Raw genomic sequence first — 26,493 nt, forward strand, 5'->3', positions numbered from 1 at the left:
AAATAAGAAGATTAGGATTACTGTTGGTGTGGACATAAATTACAGATAAACTCAATTGACTTTAATCGTTTAATGGATTCCGCATCTACATACCTCTGATTCAAGTTTAGTTTGATTATCAACCGGCATTGAATAAGAAAAAAATAATACGGAATAAATATACGAGGTGTTATATGTTTACATCACATATTTCAAGTATTATATCTCATAATCATCATGTTGGGATAACTCGCTCCGGCTTGGCAGGATGTTACTTAAGTAAATTCATGTTTGCTTTGTCTGTTGTGGAAATTAAAAACGACATAATAAATTTCCACGAAGAAAATACTTTATTTGAAACAATATAGTTGAATCAAGTTTTTATTGTATGATTAGGAATTTTCCATATTGTTCAATGTTAACGACACAAATTGTTTGAAATTATTCGAAATGTAGAATTAATTAAAAATGTCGCCATTATTCTCTAAAATTACAATAATGATGACCTTTTCTTGACTCTAGACCTGATAACCTATCACTCTAAATTTTCAATTAGTACAAAATTTACAAAAAACAAATGAATAACTTGTTTTTTTTTTTGAAAAATACCGGATGTCATAATTGCATAAATAAAACAATGAAGTGACAATGCTATTGACTTTGTAATAAACAGATCAGAATTAAAAAAAAAAGAAAAATATGAAAATTATTCTCGATAAACTTTCTAAATGCTGAATACAATGAATAACAGGGTAAAAAATGAAAAATATTCTGACAGAATTACTACCAAGAAGTAGAATGAAGAAGGTATAGATGATACAAGATGAAAATAATATATGAAGTGAGTTTATTAGATGAAATTTAAATTGGAAATTTTGCCCTTTTCGTACAGGTTTTTTCCATGAAAACTTGGTATTATATCTAGAATAAACTAAATTTAAATTCCCCTAACTGAAGTCGATATTTTGGTCATTGAAACGCACGTTAGAAATTGTAATGTCGTATTAGTATTAAACAGTGTGTTCATTCAATTATCGATTATTGAAATGTGTGATAATAATGACTGTTTTTTACTCTTTTGGTGTAACAGAAGACATTAATAGTTAAGTTTATTTGAAGAAATATTTGTCCATATCATATTACTTCTGAAATAATTTATAAATATTGAAATATCAGATATTTCTGCTAATTTTTCTTATAACAAAACTACTATGACGCGTACTGAAAGAAAAACGGTGAATTATTCTATTGAAAACAATGTGAAAATGTAATAAAAAAATCAATTTAGGTAGCAATGTAGGTTGAATCCATTTCTGGGAAGTTTCTTTCGGAAAGGCTTTGATTTGGTGATTTGGGGCCAAAATACTACCAAAACTCTTTGGATATATTCTAAGGAAGAACCCAAAGTCGCATCGGTGAATAACACACAGATAAATCCGTGTTGTAATAGTTTAGTATAAAGCCATTTATCTAATCTCTTTTTTCGCTCATCATTTCGAAAACGTTTCTCTAGAATAGTCATTGTCTGTTTAAACTAGTTTAATGATTATTTCCCCATTTATATGCCTTTTCAAATCGACATACTTCCAGACCGTTCTAGACCTAAAATACTCATTTCTACTTTGAAATCACCAGTACCACATGAGCTTTAAAATTACCAATTAAACTGATTTCACAATTTCTTTTTTGATGACTTTTATCTATTTCAAAGAAAAAACTCAAATCGTTATATTAACAGAATTTAGGATATGAAAATCAATTAATTGAAGTAGAACATATATTTTATATTCTCGTGAACACTGTGTTTCCTTATTCTTTTTCTTTCTTCCACAATAGAACTTCCACTGTTTCTTCTTCGATATCTTTCCTCATTCTGGGTCTAGTTTGAGCTTCCATCTCTTTCCAGTCAATCGTCTACCATTCAACTTATATGTAGATTCTATTATTTCTTATGTTGTATTGATTTTATCTACATCTTACATCACGTCTGGTTTTTTAGCTTCTTTCTCGTTCTTGTTGTATTTTCCTGTGATCCGGCTGAGAATTTTCATTCCTATGATTTCCAGTTGTTTTGTTTTTGATGTTTCTGGCCGTGTTTCTAATGTATAAATCATTCTGATTGTTGTTTTGTTAAATATTTTCTTGAGTGTGATTAATAATTTATTGAGACATCCTTTATATTTATTTATGTGAAATATAACTTAAGTACTTGGCGTATCTAGCTAGAGGCCACACAGCATTCAATATTGATTAATAACAATTATATTGTTACTTGTTTCCAGTAATTGATGGCTTGGAAATAAAAATATTTTTTTTGTAAGTGTACTAATTGAAATAATGCCGGAATGTGATAAGATAACTAAAAGCTAATTCTATAATTAATTATAACAATTTCTTGGAATTTGTCGCCACACACGGAGACATTTATAACATTCCCATTATCATCACTATTAAGAATGATCACGGCAATATTTCAATTCAATAATTATAAATTCGTCATTGATAGTTTCGCTCATTGAATGAATTAGATTTGAAAGTTGTTTTTGTTTTCGTAACACGAGAAGGTATTTTTACAAAGACATACATACGTCAGCATCCACCATGAAAGGTTTAGTGTTTCAAATTGTTTTAGGTACTCATAATTGAATTACTTTTATTCACGGTTCGTCTTAAACGATGTAAAAATTCAAAATTAGTTAGGTTACGTGATAAAGTTCTGATGAGCTCTTAGAACTAGAAATTTATGGATGTACATGGATTGCACCAATTTGTGGATTTATATCTTGAATTATCTTTGTTTCGCGTACAAGATAAATAATATGACTAATACCAGTTTTTTTATGAATTCCAAATACGTAGTAGCACACCGAACATCTGCTAACTACATAATCAAAGAAGGAATAAAACCAAAAAGTTCAAAACTTGAAATATAGGGATTGAAATTAGAAGAATAGCTCATTGGATTTGGAATTGCCCCTAAAATGTTTTATCTACGACCACCATTGAAATTAAACATTTAAAAACTCACATAAATACGTGACATTACATATTAGACATATGTAAGTTTCATTACAACACCCAAAACAAGTTACCTTAGATAATTTTGTGTTGTGTTCTGTAATTATTATAATTTTCTACTGTTATTAAGAAGTCATCGTCGTTTTGTAAAATATTTTTCTTTGATAAAACACTGAACGTTAAGCTAAATGAACATAAAAAACGAATCTCCTGAAATTACAGAAATTGCGTGCAATTTAACTCGAAACCTGCTTCCGGAAAAGTCATAAGGCGGTTTTTAAGTTGGTGTAACACTAAAAAAATCAAAAATGCCACAAAAAATGTTCTCATTGTTTATTTCTAATATTTTGTCACAAATATATGCTTACAATTCAAACTAAAGTATTTTTTAATGTGGTCGTAGATAAAATATTGCATGAAGTACTTGTACACTTCACGCACTTGTATTAAAAATAAATATTTTAAGGATTCTGACACAGGGAAAAAATTAAGTTTGTTTTTAAATAAGAGGAAAAAAACATTTTTCATTGATAACTCAAGCAATATTTAGTCCAGTCAAATTAGTCCTTAAAATGGAAAGAAGGTTACAAAAATTCGCATGGAGCTAAAAATTGGTTCAGAATACTATTATAAATTTGGAGAATTCCCATAAATTCCGCTTGTGCAAAAAATTTTATTGATGGTGAAAGTTTACAAAAATATATTTTCCACGTTTTCAGCTAAACGGTGAGTTTTACAGCAAAAATAGTTTAGATAAAAATTGTAGATCATCCGATTCTCGACAAAAAATGTATCCACACTTTTTTTCATAAGTATTACCATTTCCGTGATAAAGCGGTTGAAAGAATTGAAAAAAATATTTTATTCGTAAAATGCACACGTTTTCACACCACCTATGAGGTAGTGTGCTTAGCACTTTTTTTTAACGTGGTTTATAATTTTTATATTATATAAGACATAGGGACTCATATTTACTCGTATAACAGTTCAAAAATGTGTATAAAAGTACATTAACGTGCTTAGTACAAATAAAATATTTTTTTCAATTCTTTCAACCGCTTTATCACGGAAATGGTAATACTTATGAAAAAAAGTGTAGATACATTTTTTGTAGAGAATCGGATGATCTACAATTTTTATCTAAACTATTTTTGCTTTAAAACTAACTGTTTAGGTGAAAAACGTGAAAACCCTATTTTCGCATACTTTCACCATCGAAAAAATTGTTTTGCACAAGGGGGATTGTGTGGGATTTTTCACAATTCATTTGAAATAGTATTCTGAACATTTATACCAATTTTTGGCTCTATGGGAATTTTTGTAGCCTTCAAAACGTTATTTGACTTTGAATAATGAATTTAGGTTTAGTATATAAATAAATTGAATAAGTTAGTAATAAACACAGTTTATGAATAAATTGCGTAAGTAAGAAGATACGGTAAATAATAACGAACATTTGATAGAATATATTATTTAATGTGTAGATGTCCCATAGACAATCTCCAATAAACATTCTGACTAGATTATACACCGATCGATAATAATTAAAATATTAAAATAATGAAAATGTAGGTCTACAAGGTAATAGGTTGAATAGATGAAGTTATCGAGGGAAAATAGGGAGACGGGGCAGACTAACGAGAAGTCATTTATAATGTAGGACGATAACTGGCTTAAAGTGCACCCCTGCCATTTAATGCCATCATGGATCTAAAATCCATGGGGAAACTGATAGTACATAACACTTTATTTATAGAGCACACAATCAGATATACAAATTTAATTGAAATAGCAGCTTATCAATAAAATCCTCTTTAAAAGTCATTCCCTACAACAACGTAGTTTTCATATGTTTTATTTAGGTGGTAATATTAAAATATTGGACCACTATCATCAAAGTTTTTCGTAATGTACCACTTATAAATCATTTATATTCTGTTTTTATTACCTGTTATATAATTTGCAGTACTTGAGACATTTCTAGTTAAAAATTCGCGTTTCAAAATCAACATTCACCTTTTGTAATATTGGTTCACTTTCAAAATATTATCCATGATAATCAAACTATTGTAGAACATATAAATAATTCTATGGTGTTAAACAGAAAGTGAAAAATTTAAAAGTGAAGTAAAAAGATTATAAAATCAAACTAAATTTCGTCCATTAAGAAGGGTATTATAATTTTATTCTTATAAATCAAGATAATGTAATAAGTCGAGGGATAAACGATATTAACGACAAAATAACAAAGTGAACTTACCCATTAAATGGATATCCTGCGAATGCCGCGTCGTAGGGGTGATAAACAGAGGGATAGGGCCAGCCAGCGGCTCCAGCAGCTAAATTTTCTTTCAGTTCTAAGCCAGCAGCCTGAAAACCGAATAAAAACTAGAATTAGTAATCAAATAACCATTTTCTCTTGATTATAAAAGAAATAAGCACCAATAAACAAAAGATTTATCATTCTAATAATACGGGAAATAATAATTTATTACACTGTTATAAAAACAAAAAAAAAAGGTTTTGCAAATAAAGGTTAATGAATGAAGTATATGTATAAACAAAAGCTAACTTAAAACGGAATAAATTAGTAAGTATTTAAGCATATTGTGTGGTCAAGTCTGAACAAAATAGATTTTTATCTTTTCCCAAGTGTTAAATTGTAGATGTTTTAACACCACATACTTCACTTCTTGATTAATAGCCTTTTTGCTATGCTGTCTAGGATACTCATTATCTTATAATCTGACATGAGATTTAATTTGTAGACGATAATATCACTCCACAGAGTATATGATGTTACAGTCTCTCTTACCGTTTCCATCGTAAAAATTCTGAAAGCGTATCAGAAATAGATAAAAAAATGAAAAAACACCACAAATGAAACCATATAATGAAGTTTTTCAATATATTTGAGAGTCTTCAAAACTTTTTTACATCTTGAATATAAAAAATTAACAGTAAACGGTTGAAAGTGGAAGCAATCTGATTGAGTTTAATGCAGCAAAAACTCAGGTTGCTATTTTTATAAAGAATGTTGGTACTTCAACTCAGGATCCTGTCTAGACAAAAAAATATCACCATCACCGCAAATTCGCTTGTTTAGTGTTGAAATTACAAGCAAAATGACCTGGCAGCTTCACAAAAACAGCTTCTAATCCTCTACATGGTCCAGATTTATCTATCTTTGGAATATTGGAGCTCGGCTTCCAAGCATACCTTGAAGATGTTGGACTCAATACAGAAGAGAGCAGTTCGACTTATAGGCGATCCAGAGTTGACCAGAAGCTTAGACAGCTTAGAGCATAGAAGAGGCATTGAAAATGTTCATTCGAATGCACTTCAAACTGAGCAAGCGCTCAAGTTGAATTCTATGATAGCTATGGATGATACAAATTCTGATTAATTGGTAAATATAAATTTTGATTCGAGTAATCGTATAATTTGTTCGACTAGCAAAAATTATGAATACTCTTATCGACAATTAAAAAAATATTTTCGAGAAATTGAGACCACTTTTCAGGGCCCTTTTCCTTACCGATTAAAACTTGAGTGAACGTATTTTTCAAAGTTGGATTCTTTATTTACTGTACTGTATAATACTAAATATATCTCAAAAAGATAGTTTTCACTTTCACATTTTATTTCTAAGTAACGATTTTAATCATATCGTAAAGTGCGAGCCAGAAAAAACGATCCCAAAGTTTGTTCACTACATTGATGGGACATTATGGAACGTGAATTTTGAACAAGAACAAGTATACTCCTAATCTCCTGTTAAAATAAATAATCTCACTGAATTGAAGGAAGTCCTAATTATCTATAGTCCTTATTTTTTCTTGTAAATCGGTTTGTATTAAACCCCTGTAGCTCTCGCAGTTGTTGGCCATCCCGAACGCTCGTCGACAGCCACGTTTGAAATCAGCTGCATGATTTTAGGTTATAAATGATGGTGCAGAGTCTCTTTACACAGTATCTAACTCATATTTCAATTGAGTAAGCATTTTTCTTTCCAAATACAAATATTTAATGACATTTTTTCCAATTTTAAAATAATCTTCACCACGATTCATATATACGATTCTCAAGGAGAAACTAGGCGATGAAAATGACTGAAATTTTAATGATAACATCTCAACGCATGTGCAAACATATTTCTTGTGACTGTCATCTTCAGTTTGCGGTCGGAAACTTTTCAATCCTATACAAAATACTAAAAGATAATAATGAATAAATTCGTTGTATATAAAACTTGCCATATCCTCTTGTAGTTTATTTTTATGTTTTTGTAATCGAATTTACTACGTATAAAAATGTTTGAATAATAAATCTTGTGGAACATTTGAACTTTTCGTCTATTGTATTAAAATTTACGACAAAACAATTTGTGTTCGATAATTTGAAGCATGAAAACTATTGTTATAAAACAAGTCCCTTTGTTACTTACAGTCAACATTTTAAGTGTACTTTTCGGTAGTATTAGTAGTATTTACAAAGGGCAATGTCACCTAGTATTAGTAGATTCTCAATTGTAATAAAAAATAACATTACTGAGCACAATAACTTTGAAGAAATTGAGGAAAATGATAAGATACGATAGGAACTGAAACCCCCTCATTCGACATATGGAAATAGAAAAGAAAAAGTTTATAAAGTCCAAAAAATCTTCTTTTTATATAATATTAGTGTAGATAATCATTTCGTAAATGATCTCAACATTTGATAAACCAAATCATTGGGGACAAATTTTTGTATTTTCAACTACACTTGAACGATGTAAACAAAATTTTTGCGTGAAAATCATTTTTTAGACGACGCCATCTGAAAGTTGTTCGTTCCATATTTATTTACCTACCGAAAGCTGCGTATTCAGCGTTCCATGTATTGAAAGTGACTGTTCCGTACTGCAAAACACTTTCGGAATGATTTGGAGTGACTCTGGAGTGCCTATAACCAGTTCAATGTTGACAATTGACAGTTTCACTTCGATGATTTTGCATAACCTTAAATTTTTAATTTTTTGAAATTATTTGTTTTCTCCGAAGTTTTGTCTAAATAAATGAATTACAATGAATGATGATGAAAAAGAAAATATCAACGATGAAGAGTTATTCGAATCCTGGCCAACGAAGAAAGTAATGCGGCCGTTCCTAATTCGTTACCGTGTAAATCTCTTGCAAGGTACGAAAAATAGTACGAGCTCTTTATGAAGGAGTGTCTCCAGAAAAAATTATAAATAAAATGTTTATAATACTACTGAAATACTACATAGTTGGATGAGTCTGTCGAGTCCAACAAAGTAGCACTTTCAGTTCTTGGCATACAAATAACTATTATTAAGTTATAAAAGTGAAACAAAGTTTAACTAAAATCTGCTACAATCACACACAGCTTCTAGGTGCATATTCTCTATGCATGTCTTTGAAATTCCATGTTAAGATGACATTCTCTAGTAGTCTTTACTAAATGTAAACTAATTTTATATTTGTTATTGATACCATTTATCAAAAACCATACCAATGACACCAACATCTATAGTTAGTGAAATAATCTCATGAAAGTCGATTTGTTTGCATGGAATACCGTCCCTAATAATTTGGCGATTGTACTATATATATTATAATATAAGTTATAATAAGGTACTAGCAATATTGCATTCAGTTATCAACTGCAATAAACAGTTTTGATAATTCTTCAAAAGAAAAACAACTGGAAGTACAGTTAAATATTAAGATGTGGAGCAAGCAAGTTTTAGATCTTTTACAGGCTTGTATCAATAGGATATTCGTCCATTTTTGTTATATGCCCTCTCCATCGGATTCTTTTTGCTTCGACCACATAACCCATATCAACTTGACCATACAGTAAATTTATCTCTGCGTTCGTTCGTTTCCTCCACTCGTTTGTCTCCCGTACTCCATCGAAAATCCTCTTTAGTACCTTTTCCTCCCGTATGTTTATTTTTGCTCCTTTTTCGTTCATTATCCTACACTCACTGCCATACAGTACCATTGGTTGAGAATATGATTCTTCTTCTTCTTCTATCTTTTCTATCAACAATTCTGACTGTTTCTTTTTTTTTGTTGTGGTTTTAAGTTATATTATCTCTCCATCTTTTCCGGGGTCGACCGACACCTCTCCTCCCGGCCGGCGATTTGTTTCTTGCGATCTTTACTACCCTATCATCTTTCATTCTACTTATATTTTTGTTCCATTCTTTTTGTTCTATTCTTGCTAACCAGATTATGGAAACTAACTACTTAGGCATCACACTATCAAGCTTTGGAGACGTAGAATCAGAAGTAAAAGAACAAATACAGAAAGCCAATAGAGCAGCAGGATGCCTCTATAATACAATACGGAAAAACAAACATATTAGAATGGAAACTAAGACTAGAATTTACAAAGTTGTTATGAGACCAAAAATGACATACATAGCAGAAACGCGACCGGACACGTCCAAAACACAAAGAATGCTGGAAACAGCAGAGAATATGGTTGAAATAATTAATTATGTAAGTGACCACTGGTACTTACTAATACCACTTGCACAGTTACAGTGAATTCATAGTACAGTGGACCGTGATGGCATTATCTCGAAATTCTTGTAAGTTTGCTTTAGCATTGAGCTGCGATTTTCAAGCTGTATACCGTTGGCATTATTTGATAATATATTCGATACTCAAAGTTCAGTCAAAGGGTACGCAATATGGTCAGTTACTTGATGATAATTTTTTTGTTTGGGGGATTTGAAGCTCGAAAATTTGGTTCAACGAAAATTGGATTTGTTAAAAGAATAGACACCAAATTTAGCTTTAACCTTCCTTTTCCATTAGACCTATTTGTGATCCTATTGGAATGTTATGGAAGAAAGGAAGATGGTATCCATCATGGATATTTTAAACAAGAGTATGGCCACTGAAGATGTCTTCAATTTATTAGTACGTTCAGTTGTGGTTTACACCTTCAAGGCATCAGTATACAGCACCGTATATATATATATATATATATATATATATATATATATATATATATATTACATCCGAAATTTATTATTATGGAATATTTTTCGTTCTTAGCGGCCTAAGAAAAGTGGCAATGAAAAAATATCTAGTGTACCTTCGACTACAACTTATATATCACCTGTCGAAATATATTTATTAATTGGTTTCTATTAACTAAGTCTTTATTAATATTTTTTCATAATTTTAACAATTGTACAAGATGGCAATGAAGGGAATTGAAAAATATAGTAGCAGAGGCTTAGAAAAAAATTTTTTTCAACAATTTTACGTGTTTTTCATATATCAAGTTTTTAAAGAGAATTGAAGATATAGACGATTTGAAATTGTCAATTTACCAAATTATAAAATCAACAATCGTGTTTCCACATAATAGTTCTGAAGAAATAACTGCAAAATAATGTCGGTTGGCTGCTGTAATCATCAATAACAAATTACGGGCGTTAATTAAAAGTTCATGTTAATTTGGCTTATTGCGAATAGATTTTTCTTTTCTTCGCTTGATAAGGTATAGGATATCTTATCGAAATCGAGATTAAAATACAGAAAATTGAATATTAGTTGAACTTGAACCATCCCCTTTGAAACAAACATTCAAAAATTCATTAAAAATTTCAATAAATGCCCATTTTTGTTTGTACAAACTTACCGTTGACGTATAAAAAGGCGCCTGGTCTGCTCCTAGTGCGGGAAAGTACGCAGCCATTCCTTCGGGATAGGGAGCACTGTACATTGAAAGAGCAGGTAAACCAGGTACACCAGCTCCAGCTAACCTTTGATAACCTAATAGTTCATATTGACACGAACAAACACTTTGGCCCGTAATAGGATCCGTGAATAATGGTCTACCAGTATCACAACATCTTTGGGAGGGCGTAGGAGGACTACCAGTCGTAGGCGCTGAAGAAGTCACTGCCATTGTTGTAGGTGGAGAAGACGATTGACTTGGGCCTGTAGATACGGCACACTGGAACAAAAAAAAATATCTACTATGTTTGAATGATTATATATTTAGAAAACTCGTTTATTTGTGAATAAATTTAAATAATAAATCTTCGGGATATCAGTCAGTATGTCAGTGAGAAAATTAAATAGGTCTACGGTTTTTCTATTCTCTTCTATATCAATAATGTTCCGATTCCATGGAGGAATTCTTGTGGTTATACGTATATTTGATTCATTTTTTCTTCATAAAACGGAACTATAATGTTTCAAATTATGAATATATAATTGAATGGTTCCTCCGTAGAAACTTTGGCTCTATAAAAAATACAATACAATACAAGTTTATATTTAAAGTAAATGACTACCGAGGGAATTGAGATTCTAACACCGGTCGAAAAACCCACCAACTACCAACGTAACGACATCATAAAAATGTTTCATTATACACAACCCTCCATTCTATATTATACGTATGCTCTTTTAATTAATTCTTGTATATAGCCCCGAAAATTTGCGTGAAGGGCGTGTAGGACAAAGTACAAAGTACATTCCCTGCTCGATTGCCGTTCCGTTGTTACCCTCCCCCTTTACCACCTATCATTATCTACCCTCAAACATCTTACCCAACAGTAAAAGAGCAGAAGAGACGTAAAATTATCTCAAATTACGTTGATGCGTCTATATTGTATCTTTTCGCGAATTTGAACCGTATTCGGAGAGACGAGAGATATGAGAATCTTCTGAATATAACTAAGGTTAACAGTAGTTGCACTTTCGAGTGATACTCGTTGAACTGTAATAACAGCATTATTTATTTACCCCGAGGGATGTGCACTCATGCGATCGCATATTCGTTCGCCATTATTAAAAATAAATCTGCTTTTCGAGCTTGAGTTTCTTCTTCTCATCTCGCCATTTCTTAGTTTCTCCCTTCTTGAGCTGGTTTAAGCTGGAAGAAAAACTGTTTTCGAAGTGGTTTCTCTATACCGAACATTGTAATTGACAGTGGCGTACATATTTACATTAAATAAAACGTAGTCACTTCTACATCTGTTTCTTATACCTTAGACTTTGAAGGAATAGAAGTTATATAATACCAAATCTCTAAAAACAGCATAAATTATTGATACTCTAGTAAATGTTCGGAATTTTTGATGTGGCATCTTTGACAAGTTTTAAACTTTTTCGTTAATCACCTGCGGAGACGTATTTTGTTCAAGAAGTTATTTTTTTATGTAAAAACAGTTTATTACAAGTCCCAACTACGTTGTAGACTATACATATCGCCATGTAGAAAGCCCTAAGCTATGAAAAAAAATTTTGATAGATACGAGGTTTAGAAATAAGTACTGAAACTACTTTCAAAGTAATTTCTTTAAGAAGCTATGCAGCGTTTAAGACGGTTTAAACTGTTTGAATGTTTTCTAATGTCTCGTAAGTAGAGCTTTCAATTTAGGAATGAGAAAAGTCACTAGGACTCAAGCCAGCTAGTTTTCGAAATATTTCCTTTGCACTATGCCCAAGCATGAAGCAAAATCTTCACACCTCTATTACCATTAAGAATACTAGAAATTTTCTCCAATTTAGAGGTTCGTTTTGATTCTACATAATTTGTAGGTATATTTCAAAAAACCTGTTATCCATAACTTATATAAAAATCCTAATAAGAATAGTTAGAATTACATGGTTGTTTCCCTCTCAGAATTTAACGTATTTGATACCAATCCGTTGATTGTAAATTCGATCGTACATTTCATGTTCCAGCTCAACAAAAACTACAACAAAATGCATGACATTGTTTTCCCACTGCACTTTAATAAAAATTATTTCTGCGTCTCCGAACTTACGTAAAAAGTTGTAGCTAAAAGCTGTAATAATTCATGATACACGTATAAATTTATTTCAGGAAAAGCGATCCAAATACTAGATCAAACGGTAGAAATGACGGAGAATGATTTATGGAGGGATTATACGCTTCGAACTTATTTCGATTTCAAAAGAATTGCATTGGATAAAAAAATACCCATTATTCCTAAGACATGCTAGAATTTTTAAATCACGTGTGTTATAATTTATAATGTAAAATTTTGTTGTAACCTATTCGATAAAACCAGTATGTGACATTCCATTAAACACAGGTGTGACTTTAATAAGAGTTTTTGAGTAGATTAAATAGTTGTATCCAATTATCAAAGACGCAAATTGATAATTTTGACTGTTCGTTTATACTATATTATCATAAAATTGTAATGATAATCAAATGTGTAAGAGCAGTATTCAAAAAAATGTTATTAATGATCTCATTCAAAACCGACTTTTCAAAATGTAAAAAAAAATATGTTCAAAGCCATATCGGTGAGTTTTTCACCAAAAATTCTTTCAGCTTTTCATATATAATCATACAAAGATGGTCCTAAAAGTACCTGGTGTAACAAAGAAAACGCTAAAAATTTATTTTCCAAGTTATATGTTTTTTAGCTCTATAAATATTTCCCAGCGATGTTCAATAAGTTCGAGGCCTTTTTTATAATAAGAATCGTCAAGATCCTCGTGTGTGAGTGAAAGCAAATGGCTTGGAAGCAAGTCCATCAGCCACAGAAGGTCAAGATCCTCAAAATAGCCATTAACTGTAGGCATCATTATCTTGCTGGAAAATCTTTGAGAACCGAACTCCTGGAACAGAAAATAATATGAGGGAGCTAAATCTGGCGAATAGAGGTTTTTTCGTAAATATGCTATGTAGCACATTTTTTAAAATGTCTGCTAAGTCTGCTAGCTCGCTCTTTTTCTGTCATAGATCATCCAGGAACGCTTTTTTGTTATTATGTGAGTCGTCACCTCATTTGGTCGACCTGGTGGTCTTCGGAAGTCGTACGGCCTCATTTGAACTCCGTTGTCCAATATTTTAATATTGATAACGAAGGAGCAGTCTCACTCAGAGTAGAATCTAGTTCAATTTTTATTTTGGTTGGGCTGAGACTTTTCAAATAAAAGTATTGTATCATTCCATGTTCCAAATTTACTGAAAACATTCACTATTAAAGGCTGCCAAACAAATACTAAACAACGTGGTGTCTTCAAACTTAAAACTCTTCAAAATCGAAACTCCTCATTCGCTCTAACTGTTTTTCATCAGTTTTATTTTGGAGGTGCTTTCAATCTTTTCCCACCATCAATAATTAAGTCTACTTCATATTGATATTCAGTACTTCTAAAAAATAAACGAAAATTTCAGTACTTTTCTATTTTATGACTAAATTTCAAAGTATTTAATGATCATCATTTAGTTGCAGTCACTTCTTACTATACTGAGACACCAAGATCCAATTTCTATTTTTCTTTTGGTGATCAGAAGGTTTTTTGCCGCAGCTTTCGGCATAAAAATTTAGTTCGATTCTGAAAGGCAAAACAACAGAAATATTTTTACCAGCTAGTGAAGGAATCGTGTAAAAATTTTGGATACAGATAGATGGATGAACTAAAAACCCATTATATGTTGTTAACCATGTATTTAAATCTATGCTACGGTTAATAATAACTACAAAACTTGGAGTGTTATTCTAAAACCCAACTCAGTCATCGATCGAAATCATGGAATTGATGGAGTCGACAGAAATAACTGGTAGTGGGCTTTCTTTCCACTAATGTGGATTCATAACACAAAGGGCAAGAAAGGGCAATCTGGAGGAACATGTAGGATTTCAGGTTGTACAATAGCCGCAAATAATTAGACAAATACCTCAAATTGAAAAATAAAATAACCTGTAAATGCAGATTTTATTAGTGGTGGGTTGAAAGGATACGAGTTTCCTGCTTAAATACAAGCACCAATTTCTCATGTCCTAAATACCTAGTTATGCGTTTTAATATCTAAAACAGCAGTTGGAAGATCAAGAACTTAATTTGCTAATTTTACATTATTACTTATTTGTTTGATATTTATCAACCAATAAAACAACTTCTTCTTGTTCTGTTATTTATAATCAACATAGTTTTCTATGTGATGTTATTAGGAAAAGATTCATGAGTTCATCTTACTGAAAAGTAAATGTTTATATTATGTAAATAGGATTAGTTATAATAGTAGAAAATAACCAGTATGTAATTTAATTTATACTATTTTCCACTCTAATTATTTTCTAAACAGTCGCAATAAGCGACCCGATAAAATCTCATAATTAAATATAAATTTATCAATTTAATCAAAAACATTCCACATCTCGAGCTATTTTTCGTATTATTATACTATTTGTTCCACAAGACGTATTAAAAAATTACGGTGGTTTACAAAACAAAGAGTTGTAACATAAATTTAGTATATTCACAAGCAATGTCTTCTAATTATATTTATCAGTTCCTTTCTCATTAGCATTTGAAACCAGTTAATTAAAAAAAATTTCAAAGTTACACATTTGAAATTTGAATAAATTAGAATAATTTTCCTGGTATGAAATATATTATTATAATAGACATAACGAAAATATTCTAATTTTTAGATATGTATTACTTTTTCTTTTTCATGGTAAGCCTTTTCTATGCTAAGCAGATCGAGAGAGATAGAGACAGAAGTGGAAAAAAATTCTGTGGAAAGACCAAACAATGAAGACTGGGTAACCACTGAAATAAGCAAAGAACTGAAAAGACATTAAACTACGAATAGAATTTGATCTTAATCAGATGACCTAGAATAAATACTGCAACCATGCACGTATTCTTTCTAGAGTTTTTATCGAGTTAATTTTGTAGGTGATACTTCTTGAAACAAGCTTCACCGTTGTATCCAGCAGGTTTATCTCCCATTAGTATAATTTTACTGTTTCGCCATCTGTCTAATAGTTTATGTAAGCAGATCTATCAGGATAAAATTTATAAACTCCTGTCTAAAATATTGGCCTATGTACTTTAGTATTCCATTATGAGTCCATCCTGTCCAGGAGATTTTCTATTTTTCAAGATCTTGGTCGACTTCTAGAATTGTGCCCTCCATGGACTATAGTGGTTTTCTATTAGGAATATTTCCGTGAAGCTTATGTAGAAAAACTGTAGTCTAGTTATAAACGGAAATGAGATCTACAAGCGCAAGAAAATTCAATTCTGCAGCTCTGACAACTGAACTTATCAGTAAGAATGTGTGAAACTGTAATGAAAACAACTTACAAAGTTTGTAGAGCTCGCGTGGAAACAAAACAAATGGTTAACATCGAACATATAATCCAAAAACCAGCGTCCAGTGTGGCTGATACAGAAGATGAAAATAAAAATGATTCGATAGTTCTGCACGCCAAATCCGATTGGGAAGTATTCAGAAAATTTGTACTAAAATTGCTTCAACCAACTTGGTAAATGAACGCTGAATGAATGCAGAGTATTTTAGCTTTATCCCAATATTTCTTAATAACAAGTTAAAGATAACAATTCACTAGAATCAGAGGGAACTAAATTTCAAGGTTATAAACGAAATGATACTTAATAATGGCCAACACATATTCAACTATTTCATTTGATTGTGTTTATTTTTCTTATTGACAAAATCAGTGATAGAAAGATGTTCATTGGATTATTTCCGAATTGGGCAGGTACATCAGGTACATCAGTTTATTATATTGGAAGTAATAATGTTTATTCTAATATCTCTCAAATTATGTTCAAAAACTTTTTAAGCGCTTGAATCTCACCTACAACACCACTGCTTATTGCAGACTGTCTATGGCAGGAATATTTCGAAGAAATTTCGTACATACGCCTTCCGACAGCTTCGACCATTAGATGTGCATTTATGTTTTATGTTTACGATTCGATGTTTTCATTGGTAATCAGTAGAAATGAAGAGTCCACGTGGACTGACGGTTTGTTAGATATTTACAGAATTTTATACGGGAAGTAAACATTATTTTCATTCCTGAATTTGGTATGCCGTGTGTATATATGAAATATTGATTATTCCTTGCATAACTGTCTTCCGCAATTGATATTGAAAGAACTATATACACCAGTTGTATTTGTACACCAATTGTTTTGTACCAAATTTGCAGTTTTATATTTCTGAAATAGTTTTAGATGTAGTTGATGAATTTGTGAATAAAATCGATACGAAGTGCTTGAGAAACCGTTGGATTGTAGAACATAAATAGATAAATCTGTTTACTTTAACGCGCCACCCATTGTCCATTAAAACTCTTAAATACTATAATAAATTGTTGTTCACACCCCACATATTAAATTAAGAAAAACCGTGAAGGTATATATTTTAGTGTCCCATAGAAAAGCACTAAAAATCCAATTCAGATGACAAAAGCTAAAACCCATATATACCTTATTCTATTCAAATGACTTAAATTTTTAGCCAATAACAGCCTTATACCGGATCGGTATAAGGGTGGTTTTCTTTGTTGAACAGAGGACGCTGTCGGCAGATGGCACAACCCTCTGCTAAGTGTTAGTAACGCTGAATTTCACCCATCAAAATAAATATTAAATCGTTATAAATCAAAGGGGCAGAGAACGGCGTTCCGGTTGGATACTTTGAGTTTGGGATATAGTTGGAAATGGAAAGCGGCAGGTTTGAACTCAGCTCGTTAGCACTAAATATTTTTGCTCCCTTCATTGTGGTTGAATGGATACATCAATTAGAGATATTGAAAAAAATCAATAGCTTTTGATATATCTGCACGTTATATTCCAATAAGTTTGTTTTGGAGAACATTTACTGTCAAATTGTTAATCTGTTTTATTGATTCGTTCATATCAAAACAAACAAACAAAACAAAAATCTAGCATCCGTTTTTGACCGAGGTATACGGTAAACCAAGTAAATTGCCTTAGAAAAGTTTATTGTGAAGTTGTTTTATTGATTAAACCTTGAGACAATAAGTCAATAGAAAACTAGTGACTTAACTCGCTCTAAAAACGCTTGTGAATCAAAGTTGAACAGCAATCATCGCTTGTAGCAAGAAGAATAACTTTAAGCGGTTACTTGTTAATTTTTCTTCACTATGACAACGCACCCAAAAATCGCTTCTGATTTTTTATTTCTTTGCGCTTAATGTCTAATAATTGCTATCTGAGAAGGAAAACGTTTTGACAGTTGATATTGAGAGGATCACGATGAAATAAATCCAAACCATTTGGCAAAGAAACCTCAAATCAACTCAGCTTTGGAATAAGTGCAAATTTAGCAACTACTCTATGAATGAAACTAAAAATATTTTAGTTCAACTTTTCACTTCTTAGAATCCTTATATGTTGGGATGATTTATGTTTATTTAAGGTCATTTTTGATAGAAAATCAGTACATAGTAACAGGTTGATGTTTGATGTTTGGGACTGAAGTAGATCAGATCGGATTTTTATACAAAATCAAAACAAATCATGATTCAAACAAAATTTTACTTTAATTTAATCAATTTATTATCTACCAGCAAAACCATTTTCTAGGTACTTATATAGAAAGTAATAAAACATATAAAAAGCATGAGAAAAAAGTATATTAGTCCGCCCCTGTGTTTGCGTAGCAACAAAACGAAGAACGGCAATAGGGAAGCGATACATTGTTTTCGAATTGTGTCAGTAAATTCGATTTATGCTTATTTACAATCACATTATGGTAAATTAATTCTGTTTATAATTGTTTAACGTTATGACTGTGGGACACGGTCAATTGAATTTTTTTCTAAAGGGAAGCATGATAGATGTGTTGAGGTGCATTCATTTTTCCGACAACAATTTGGAAAGTACACGAAATTTTAGTAAACTTTACAATCTTTTTTTTAAAGGAAGCTTCCACATAATGAGCATGATATCCACCTTCTAATGGAAACGAAATATACTTCCTCACAATACCTCCTCTTCTTCCCTTTCATCTTCAGATGATGAGACTCTTCTTTTGCTGTTTTCGCTGATCGGCTCCTCTTCTTCTTATTTTTTCCTGTTCAGCATATTTTTGTTCTTGACGATGACTTCTAATTCTTTCTTCTAGTGATAATTGCTGATATTCCACGCTTTTTAACAAATTGACAGAATTTGTTAGTTAGCAGAAGTGGAAAAAGTTATTTTTGTGTAGTCAAAACAAAGTTACTGTCGCTTTTATCACGTGGGAGCACATTAGCTGGTTGTGATGTCTCTGGTTCCTGACAAACAGTGTTCAGCTGGTTCTAATAAGTGCATCCCCTGGTTGGATTAATTTTGTTCTGCTTATGATATCTAGAGTTGATACTTAACTTGATACAGTGTTAATTTGTGATTAACTAACCTGGGGATCAAATAAAATCAATGTAGAGTCGTCTAATCATCTCACAGAATTGCATTGAAATTAAACATGAAAATTTCAGTATTTTCCTTATGCCTTCCTACCCTCACGGATCTAAGACTTAGGGATGAGTTTCTACTTTTTGATAGCATCCTACTTTTCTCTAGTTCCTATTGTTCTGTTTCCTTATTTTTTCTTCTTATTCTCCTTTCGGACTTAGCATGCAGCAATGTCTTACTCAATTATTTGTTAAAACTAGTCTCAATGTTTCGTGTTGCGTTCTGTCTAATTTTTGTTGCTGCAAATTTTGATTTAAGCCTCTTTCTAATATCCTCCATAGATCTCCTTTATTTATTCTATCAAAGACTTCTGGTTTTCTATTGATTCGAAATATCAATTCAATTCAATCAGTTTTTTTTATAGTTTCTCCTAATTTTTCTATTCTAGCAAATAAATTTGCTACGTAACTCAATAAATTTATGAATATGTAGTTGTTAAATTCTTAGCTGTCACCTTTTCTGTATTTTGGTGGAATGATTTCGGGGCTCTCCCAAATAAAAATTCCAGGTAAAAATATTTCAAGAAGTTCACTAATTAATTAAGTTAAATATATATATATATATATATATATTTTTTCGATTTTTTTCGAATATATGAGTAACGAAATCGAAAACTCTGTATAAATGATTATTCCGAAAAAAAAAAACTACTTTTATTTGCAACTGTGATGACTGGATCATTAAAATAAATGGATCTGCTGCTGTCGCTACAAAACATATACATATTTTTTTGATTTTGTTACAATAATTTGAAAGAAAACCTGAGAAACCTGTACGAGTCTGCGGATAAACTGATTTGAATTTTTAATTTAACTAATACAAGAAACGCTGTAGTAATTGTTGTTACATTCGAGTTACCACTACGATACAAACGAGTCATCACGAGCATTACAAACAAATAAACTCATTGTTAGGCCAAGAAATTCTACACGTTAATTTAGTCCAGAGATAAAATTTATTCTATAGCTAATCCATTAATACCTCAATTTGAGTGAAGGAGGAAGTTGGTTGAAGTAGCAAATTTTTTAGTGGTTTACTGGTCTAAATAACACCAAATATTAATAAAAATAAAAATGCAAAATACTCGTTATCGACAAGAAAATTGAACTTTAGCGAGAATATATTAGAATTATTTGATTATAGGAGATTATATTACGAAAAGTGCAACAACTGATTCTAGTATCACCAGAAACGAAGTGTCCAAAACAATAAATTACACAAGCAGAAGGAGTCGATAAAATTTCTTTATTTTTAGCTATTTTCATGAAATGTAATTGGCACCAAACCAATCTAATAGGTTCTTCTTATTATTTCCAATTCCATGTTTATTTTTTATTTTGCGTCTAGGTTTTGAAATTTTTGAAAAAATTCAATAATTTTCCATAGAATTACGTAAAAGAGATTTTTCTCATTGGATATTCTTTTAAAGGAAATATAAATATTATAATGAAGGGGGAAATAAATGGCTCTAGCTCTAAATAACCAAATAAATAGTGAACTTTACATGAAATATTAGAATAGTTCGTAATATATCGAACTTATAATAGACCATCTTGAAAACCTAAAAAAGACACATAGAAATACAATTATTTCTTGAATTTTCGCTCTAAAATGCAGTGAATTATTTCGACTGGCCTATCAAGAAACTCCAGAGGATTCGTATGTATTAAGAATCAATTAAAACTCCAAAAAATTGCTACCATATATGATTAATATTAATGAATGAATATATATGTGATGCAGGAGACGTTTTTGCACATGACTTTGGTTGTACTGAACACATTTTAAATTCATCATTAGCTATTGTTGTTGCTTTTATAGACATATTAACTTTCTTAATTGCATTATTCATTTATATAAATCTAACAATCGACTGCTAGTTATTGACGTTGTTCAGTGAGGTTTTTTGAAGAAATTTCCACAACCCGACCATAATTTAATTTTGTCACATTTGATTTTGCCCACAAGGGAATTAAAGTTATTATTATTCATGTCACAGCAAAATTTTCAGTAATAATTCGGAGCGTATATTGTTCATTAGGAAAGGACACGTATCTTAACCGTACATCTTATTGCGAAAAGAATGAAATACAGAAGAAAAACTCATGGCTCGATCATCAGTAACTATTTGTGGATACCAAGTTTGTTCACGCTCTGTTGTTTTATTACTAAAACGTTCTAATACATATCGAGAATATTCCTGCTGCATAAGTCAAATAAAAGGTTTTCAAATAAGAGGTGTTATTTTGAACAGCCCGCTTTTTCGGTAAATGTCATTTTTTGACATTTGACAAGTAGAAACTACGCCATTAATGAAAATGGAAAGATACACGCTTCAACAACGCAGTGAAATTATTAAAATTCACTATAAAAATGGTGAAAGTTTGGCAAAGACGCTTCGTAAAACTAAAACATTTTTGGGTCGACGTGAAGCACCTTCTCGGACCACAATACAGAAATTGGTGGAAAAATTTGAGCTGTTGGGACAAGTTAGTGATGTGAAGAATAAAACCCGTGCACGTCGCTCAAGAACAACTGAGAATTTTGCTGCTGTAGCCCAAAGTGTTGAAGAAAACCCAGGTTTATACATTCCTCGTCGTTCTTTGGAATTAGCCATTCCACAAACATCATTACACCGTATTTTGCATAAAGACTTGGGTCTTGAGGCTTATAAAGTTCAGTTAACACAAGAACTAAAGCCAGCCGATCATCCACAACGTCGTGTCTTTGCTGATTGGCTCCTTGAAATGCATGAAAATGATGCGGAATTTCATCGAAAAATCATCTTAACTGATGAGGCCCATTTCCACCTTGGTGGTTACGTCAATAAACAAAATTGTCGAATCTGGGGCTCGGAAAACCCAAGAGTTATTGTTGAAAATCCTCTCCATCCTCAACGCGTGACTGTTTGGTGCGGTTTATGGTCTGGCGGTGTCATTGGACCTTACTTTTTCGAAAATGAGGCTGGAGCAACAGTTACGGTGAATGGATTGCGCTATCGAGAGATGATTAATGATTTTTTATGGCCGTAATTGGATAGTATTGATTTGGACAACGTTTATTTTCAACAAGACGGCGCTACGTGCCACACAAGCAACGAAACCATCGATCTTTTTCGGGAAAAATTTCCGGACCGTGTTATCTCTCGAAGAGGTGATCACAATTAGCCACCGAGATCTTTCCTTTGGGGCCACGTTAAAGATAATGTCTACGCCAACAGTCCAGCATCGATTCAAGACCTCAAAGATGGAATTCGTGAGGCTATCGAGGATATAGGGCAGCCGCTTTGCAATTTGGTTACGGAAAATTTCATGAAAAGGATATGGTCCTGTAAGCGCAATCATGGCGGCCATTTGGCTGATGTTGTGTTCCTTCCTCTTCATAATGAAATAAACATCCGATCATTTATCTCAAAAAATGGCATTTTTCTTTGAATATCAAAATAACACCTCTTCTTAGAAAACCCCTTATTACGCTTTGCGCTTTTTTACATTATCAATCGGAAATCTATTACTAGAAAAATCTGGCAATTTAAGCTTTTAACTGAATATCTTGTGCAATAGCATAGCCAGGGAAATTTTAATGGTTTGGTAGGAGAAAAATTGTATATTTAATAAAAAACTCTTACAGAAATAATAATTTTTTATAATTATATCAAATTTAGTCTTCATTAGAACGAGTAAATCAATTAACTCCTCAGTGTCTCGATCTGTGTCAAGCTCTGCGGTGGATCGGCATTATATTTGTTTGCGGACGACTATTTCGAAAGTGGGCATGCGACCGGTCCCAAACTGATTCAGAATCAGACCCGCGAACAACGCTATTAACCTGAAGGTTTTCTTGAATGAAAATTTAGGCATCTTCTCAACGGTACCCAAAGAAACTGACAGTGTTGTTGTCAAAATTTATATTCAGTTTTCACAAATCCCAATCCAAGGTATCATTATATCAATTCTATATTTTGAGTTTAATTATTGCTAGTCTTAGTTTTTATAAACTATAATTTATTACGTTAGTATTTCGAATGAGTTGTATCCTGCAAGAATTTGTTGACTACTCGGTCTAAAATTTAGATTCTGAAAACCGGCAACACCCTTTTCATAATTAACATATAATTTTAAATTAAAAGCGACAAATTAACAACCTGCCAAAGTGTAGATAAAGAAAGAAACTTATTTATCGACCCACCTCGCTTAGCCTTGTCTTGCCTTTTGTTTATTGAAATTAAAACTAATTGCTTAGCGTAAATATTGATTATTCATATTTTATCATCAAACAACACGGGTGTTCTTGTATATCGTGTCAGTATTAGCGTGACAATAAGTTAAATAGACTTTTTATTGTTGGTAAAGGAAGTTCGATAACAAGTATTAATAGGATCGATTCGTTTTACTTCACTATCAAGCTACTTCATATGTTTTGTAAACACTCCATATTGTTTTGATTCAGCATTTTAAATCAATGAACTATTAATTGTTATGTTTTAACATGTTTATACATACTTAAATATTAGATATAATAATTATAATAGAAAATATTACCGAGATATACTTGAAACGTTTACAACAAACATTTTTCTTATTCTACAACTGTTTGTTAGTGAGATACAGGCTAATAAAAATTAAATAAATAAAATTATTATCGTATATACAGGTTGTTTCTAAAATATAAATTGTACTTTTCCTTATGAAGCAACGGTTTATCTTTTAACGAAATTTTCTGTAGAATATATCGCCCTACAAGGTAGTGAAGGAAATTTTATATTTAAGTGAAGATACAAACTTTATTGTCATATAGACCTAACCACCGATATTTTGTATCCTGTGTCTATTTGAAATGGCAAAGGATATAACAATATGAGATATAAGTCTTTTTTAAACAGAATCCTCTCTTTATTTTACGTTTATATGACTGGAAATTTATTTTTTATTATTCTTAGTACCAAAGGAAATAATCATCTCACGGATACAAGTTTTAAAATCCATAAAGAAAAAGTCTATTCCGATGTTATAGAAATCAAGGATGGAGTACCACAAGGAAGTGATCTACGACCTTTACTATACTTACTATATAAATGTGATACTCCAGACAATTTCGATGGAAAATGCATGTTGAAAAAAAAAGAGAAAAATTTGTACTGAAATATATGAAAATTCGCTGGTTATTTAAAAGAAACTCCACTTGGTATCTACATAATAAGCTTAATAACCAGATACTTAAACATATATAGACTTTTGGTATCCAACTATGGAGATCCCTGGGTCCCTGGGTGAATAGTGACCTTCATAGGGACCTGGAAATGAACACTGTTGACCAGACCATAGAGAAATTAGCCAGCTAGCTGCTTGACAATACTAGAGAAGAAAGAAGACTTAAGAGGATCAAACCCTCTATGCTAGTTTATTATTATTAGAGCTTGAGCAGGCACGTTTAACTTTAATGCAGAACGCTGATTGGTATACCTTAGTTTTAAATTTCAAACAGTATTAGATTAAGTTGAAAATTAAATTACCAATTGATCACCGCTAACCAGATTGTAATAAACTAAATTTATGGCTTAAAAACTTTTTCTTACTTTCAGAGTAATATCCCTTATCTTTTAATTTTTGTGTAGATTGATTTGGAACAATTGTATTGATTGATATTCATTATGAACTGTCATCTACAATGAATGAAAGTGTTTACCTGGAGTTCCTGAAGACGATAATCTGATTACAGAAACACGTGACATACAGTATTGATGTAGTGGATATCGAAAATATAAATATTTTTTTGACAAAACGTTTCCTAAACTCTTGGTCAATAATTTTAGTTACTGAAAATAATTTTATGAGAAGTATTTCCTGTCTGATTCGAAACGAACGTGAGAAAAATATTTCTTTTATATCTCCTAATAAAAAGTCCCTAATATGGTCGCAATTAATAATAGAGCCGTCATCATATTGTTACAACTAACCAATAAACTTAAAGTGTGCATAAAATCAATTATAAACACATTAAATTACATTTAGAATGCAATTAATTTTTCCAAAAGGTAAAATGTCGAGCAGCTGTTGTTTGTCTCAAGTTTCACCTGAAGTCGTTTTTTTTCTTCAAGTATCACTGAATACGTTTACGTAGTACTTCCTGTGTCTTAGATTTATGATAACTATTAATATTTATGTATTTATGCGTATGCATATTTAATATTCTTATTGTTAATTGAAGTGTTTGTTTTGTGAGAAAAATGAAAAAAAAAGACCGTGTTTTAATAATTCAAATACGTATAAATATTGATAATTAATTCTATTATTTTCTGTATAATTAAGATTTTCAGATAAGGACAAGTTTTAATTCTTATGTTATTTTTTTTTATAAATAAAAAAGTTATCACCTATAAACTCCCTAGAGCTCAAATTATTTCTTTAAATTTTTTCGAGGTCCAAATTTTTTCAGAAAATTTTGACGCCGTGGCTGAGTGAAAATTCGTTACCAAGAAATAATTTACAAAATTTTTTTAACAAATTAACAAGATTTTATTTTGGTTTGATGTTTGGTGACGCTATTTTGACAATTTTTTAACGAAGTTTCAAAGCGTTTTATTTGTGGAAAGAAAATGTTAGGGCTTAGAAAAGATAGGAATAAATAATTGAGATAATTCAAGATGAAATACAATATCTGTGTCAATCTTATAGTAGCTGGGCATATTAATATTTATCGCAAAAATATTGAATACTCAACGGATTTGGTGAACCATTCTGACATCACTGCCGTGTTTAAAAGAGGCCGTACGTCTCGCGAAAACCAGAAGACGCAACAGAAATGTTGAAGAAAATACAAAAAGAGGTACTGGATGATCATCGACTGAAAGTGCGCTAGTAGGTATTCCAAAAAGTATGAAATAACTCGTTTTAACTGAAAATCTGGAAAATCGAAAGCTGTGTGCAAGAAGGATGCCGCGTTTGTTGACAATGAAACAAAAACAGCTTCGTGAAGTTGTTTCTATCGAGTGTTTGGCAATTTCATAACTATGGACGAAACGTGGGTCCATCAGTTCACATCCAAATCAAAAGAACAATCAAAACAATGTAATGAAAAGGGAGAACCGGCTCCAAAGAAAATAGAGATCGTTCCATCTGCAGGCAAGGTCATGGAGTTTGTTTTTTGAGATGCGCGTGGAATAATTGTCATTGACTATCTTGAAAAAGGGAAAACTATCAACAGCGAATATTATGAGAACTTATTG

General features: G+C 31.4%; 1 protein-coding gene across 1 annotated transcript in view; it reads right to left on the reverse strand.

Annotated features, from left to right (window-relative positions):
• Positions 1–26,493, reverse strand: part of LOC130445096 (homeobox protein caupolican) — a 44,010-nt gene that overhangs the window by 13,345 nt on the left and 4,172 nt on the right. Inside the window, exons 2-3 of the mRNA XM_056780595.1 lie at positions 10,669–10,986; positions 5,258–5,367 (exon numbers count right to left, since the gene is read on the reverse strand). Coding sequence (XP_056636573.1) covers positions 5,258–5,367; positions 10,669–10,986 — 428 coding nt within the window. The remainder of the gene's footprint in view (positions 1–5,257; positions 5,368–10,668; positions 10,987–26,493) is intronic.

The sequence above is a fragment of the Diorhabda sublineata genome, chromosome 6, assembly GCF_026230105.1.
Source record: "Diorhabda sublineata isolate icDioSubl1.1 chromosome 6, icDioSubl1.1, whole genome shotgun sequence".
In the NCBI taxonomy this organism is placed as follows: domain Eukaryota; kingdom Metazoa; phylum Arthropoda; class Insecta; order Coleoptera; family Chrysomelidae; genus Diorhabda; species Diorhabda sublineata.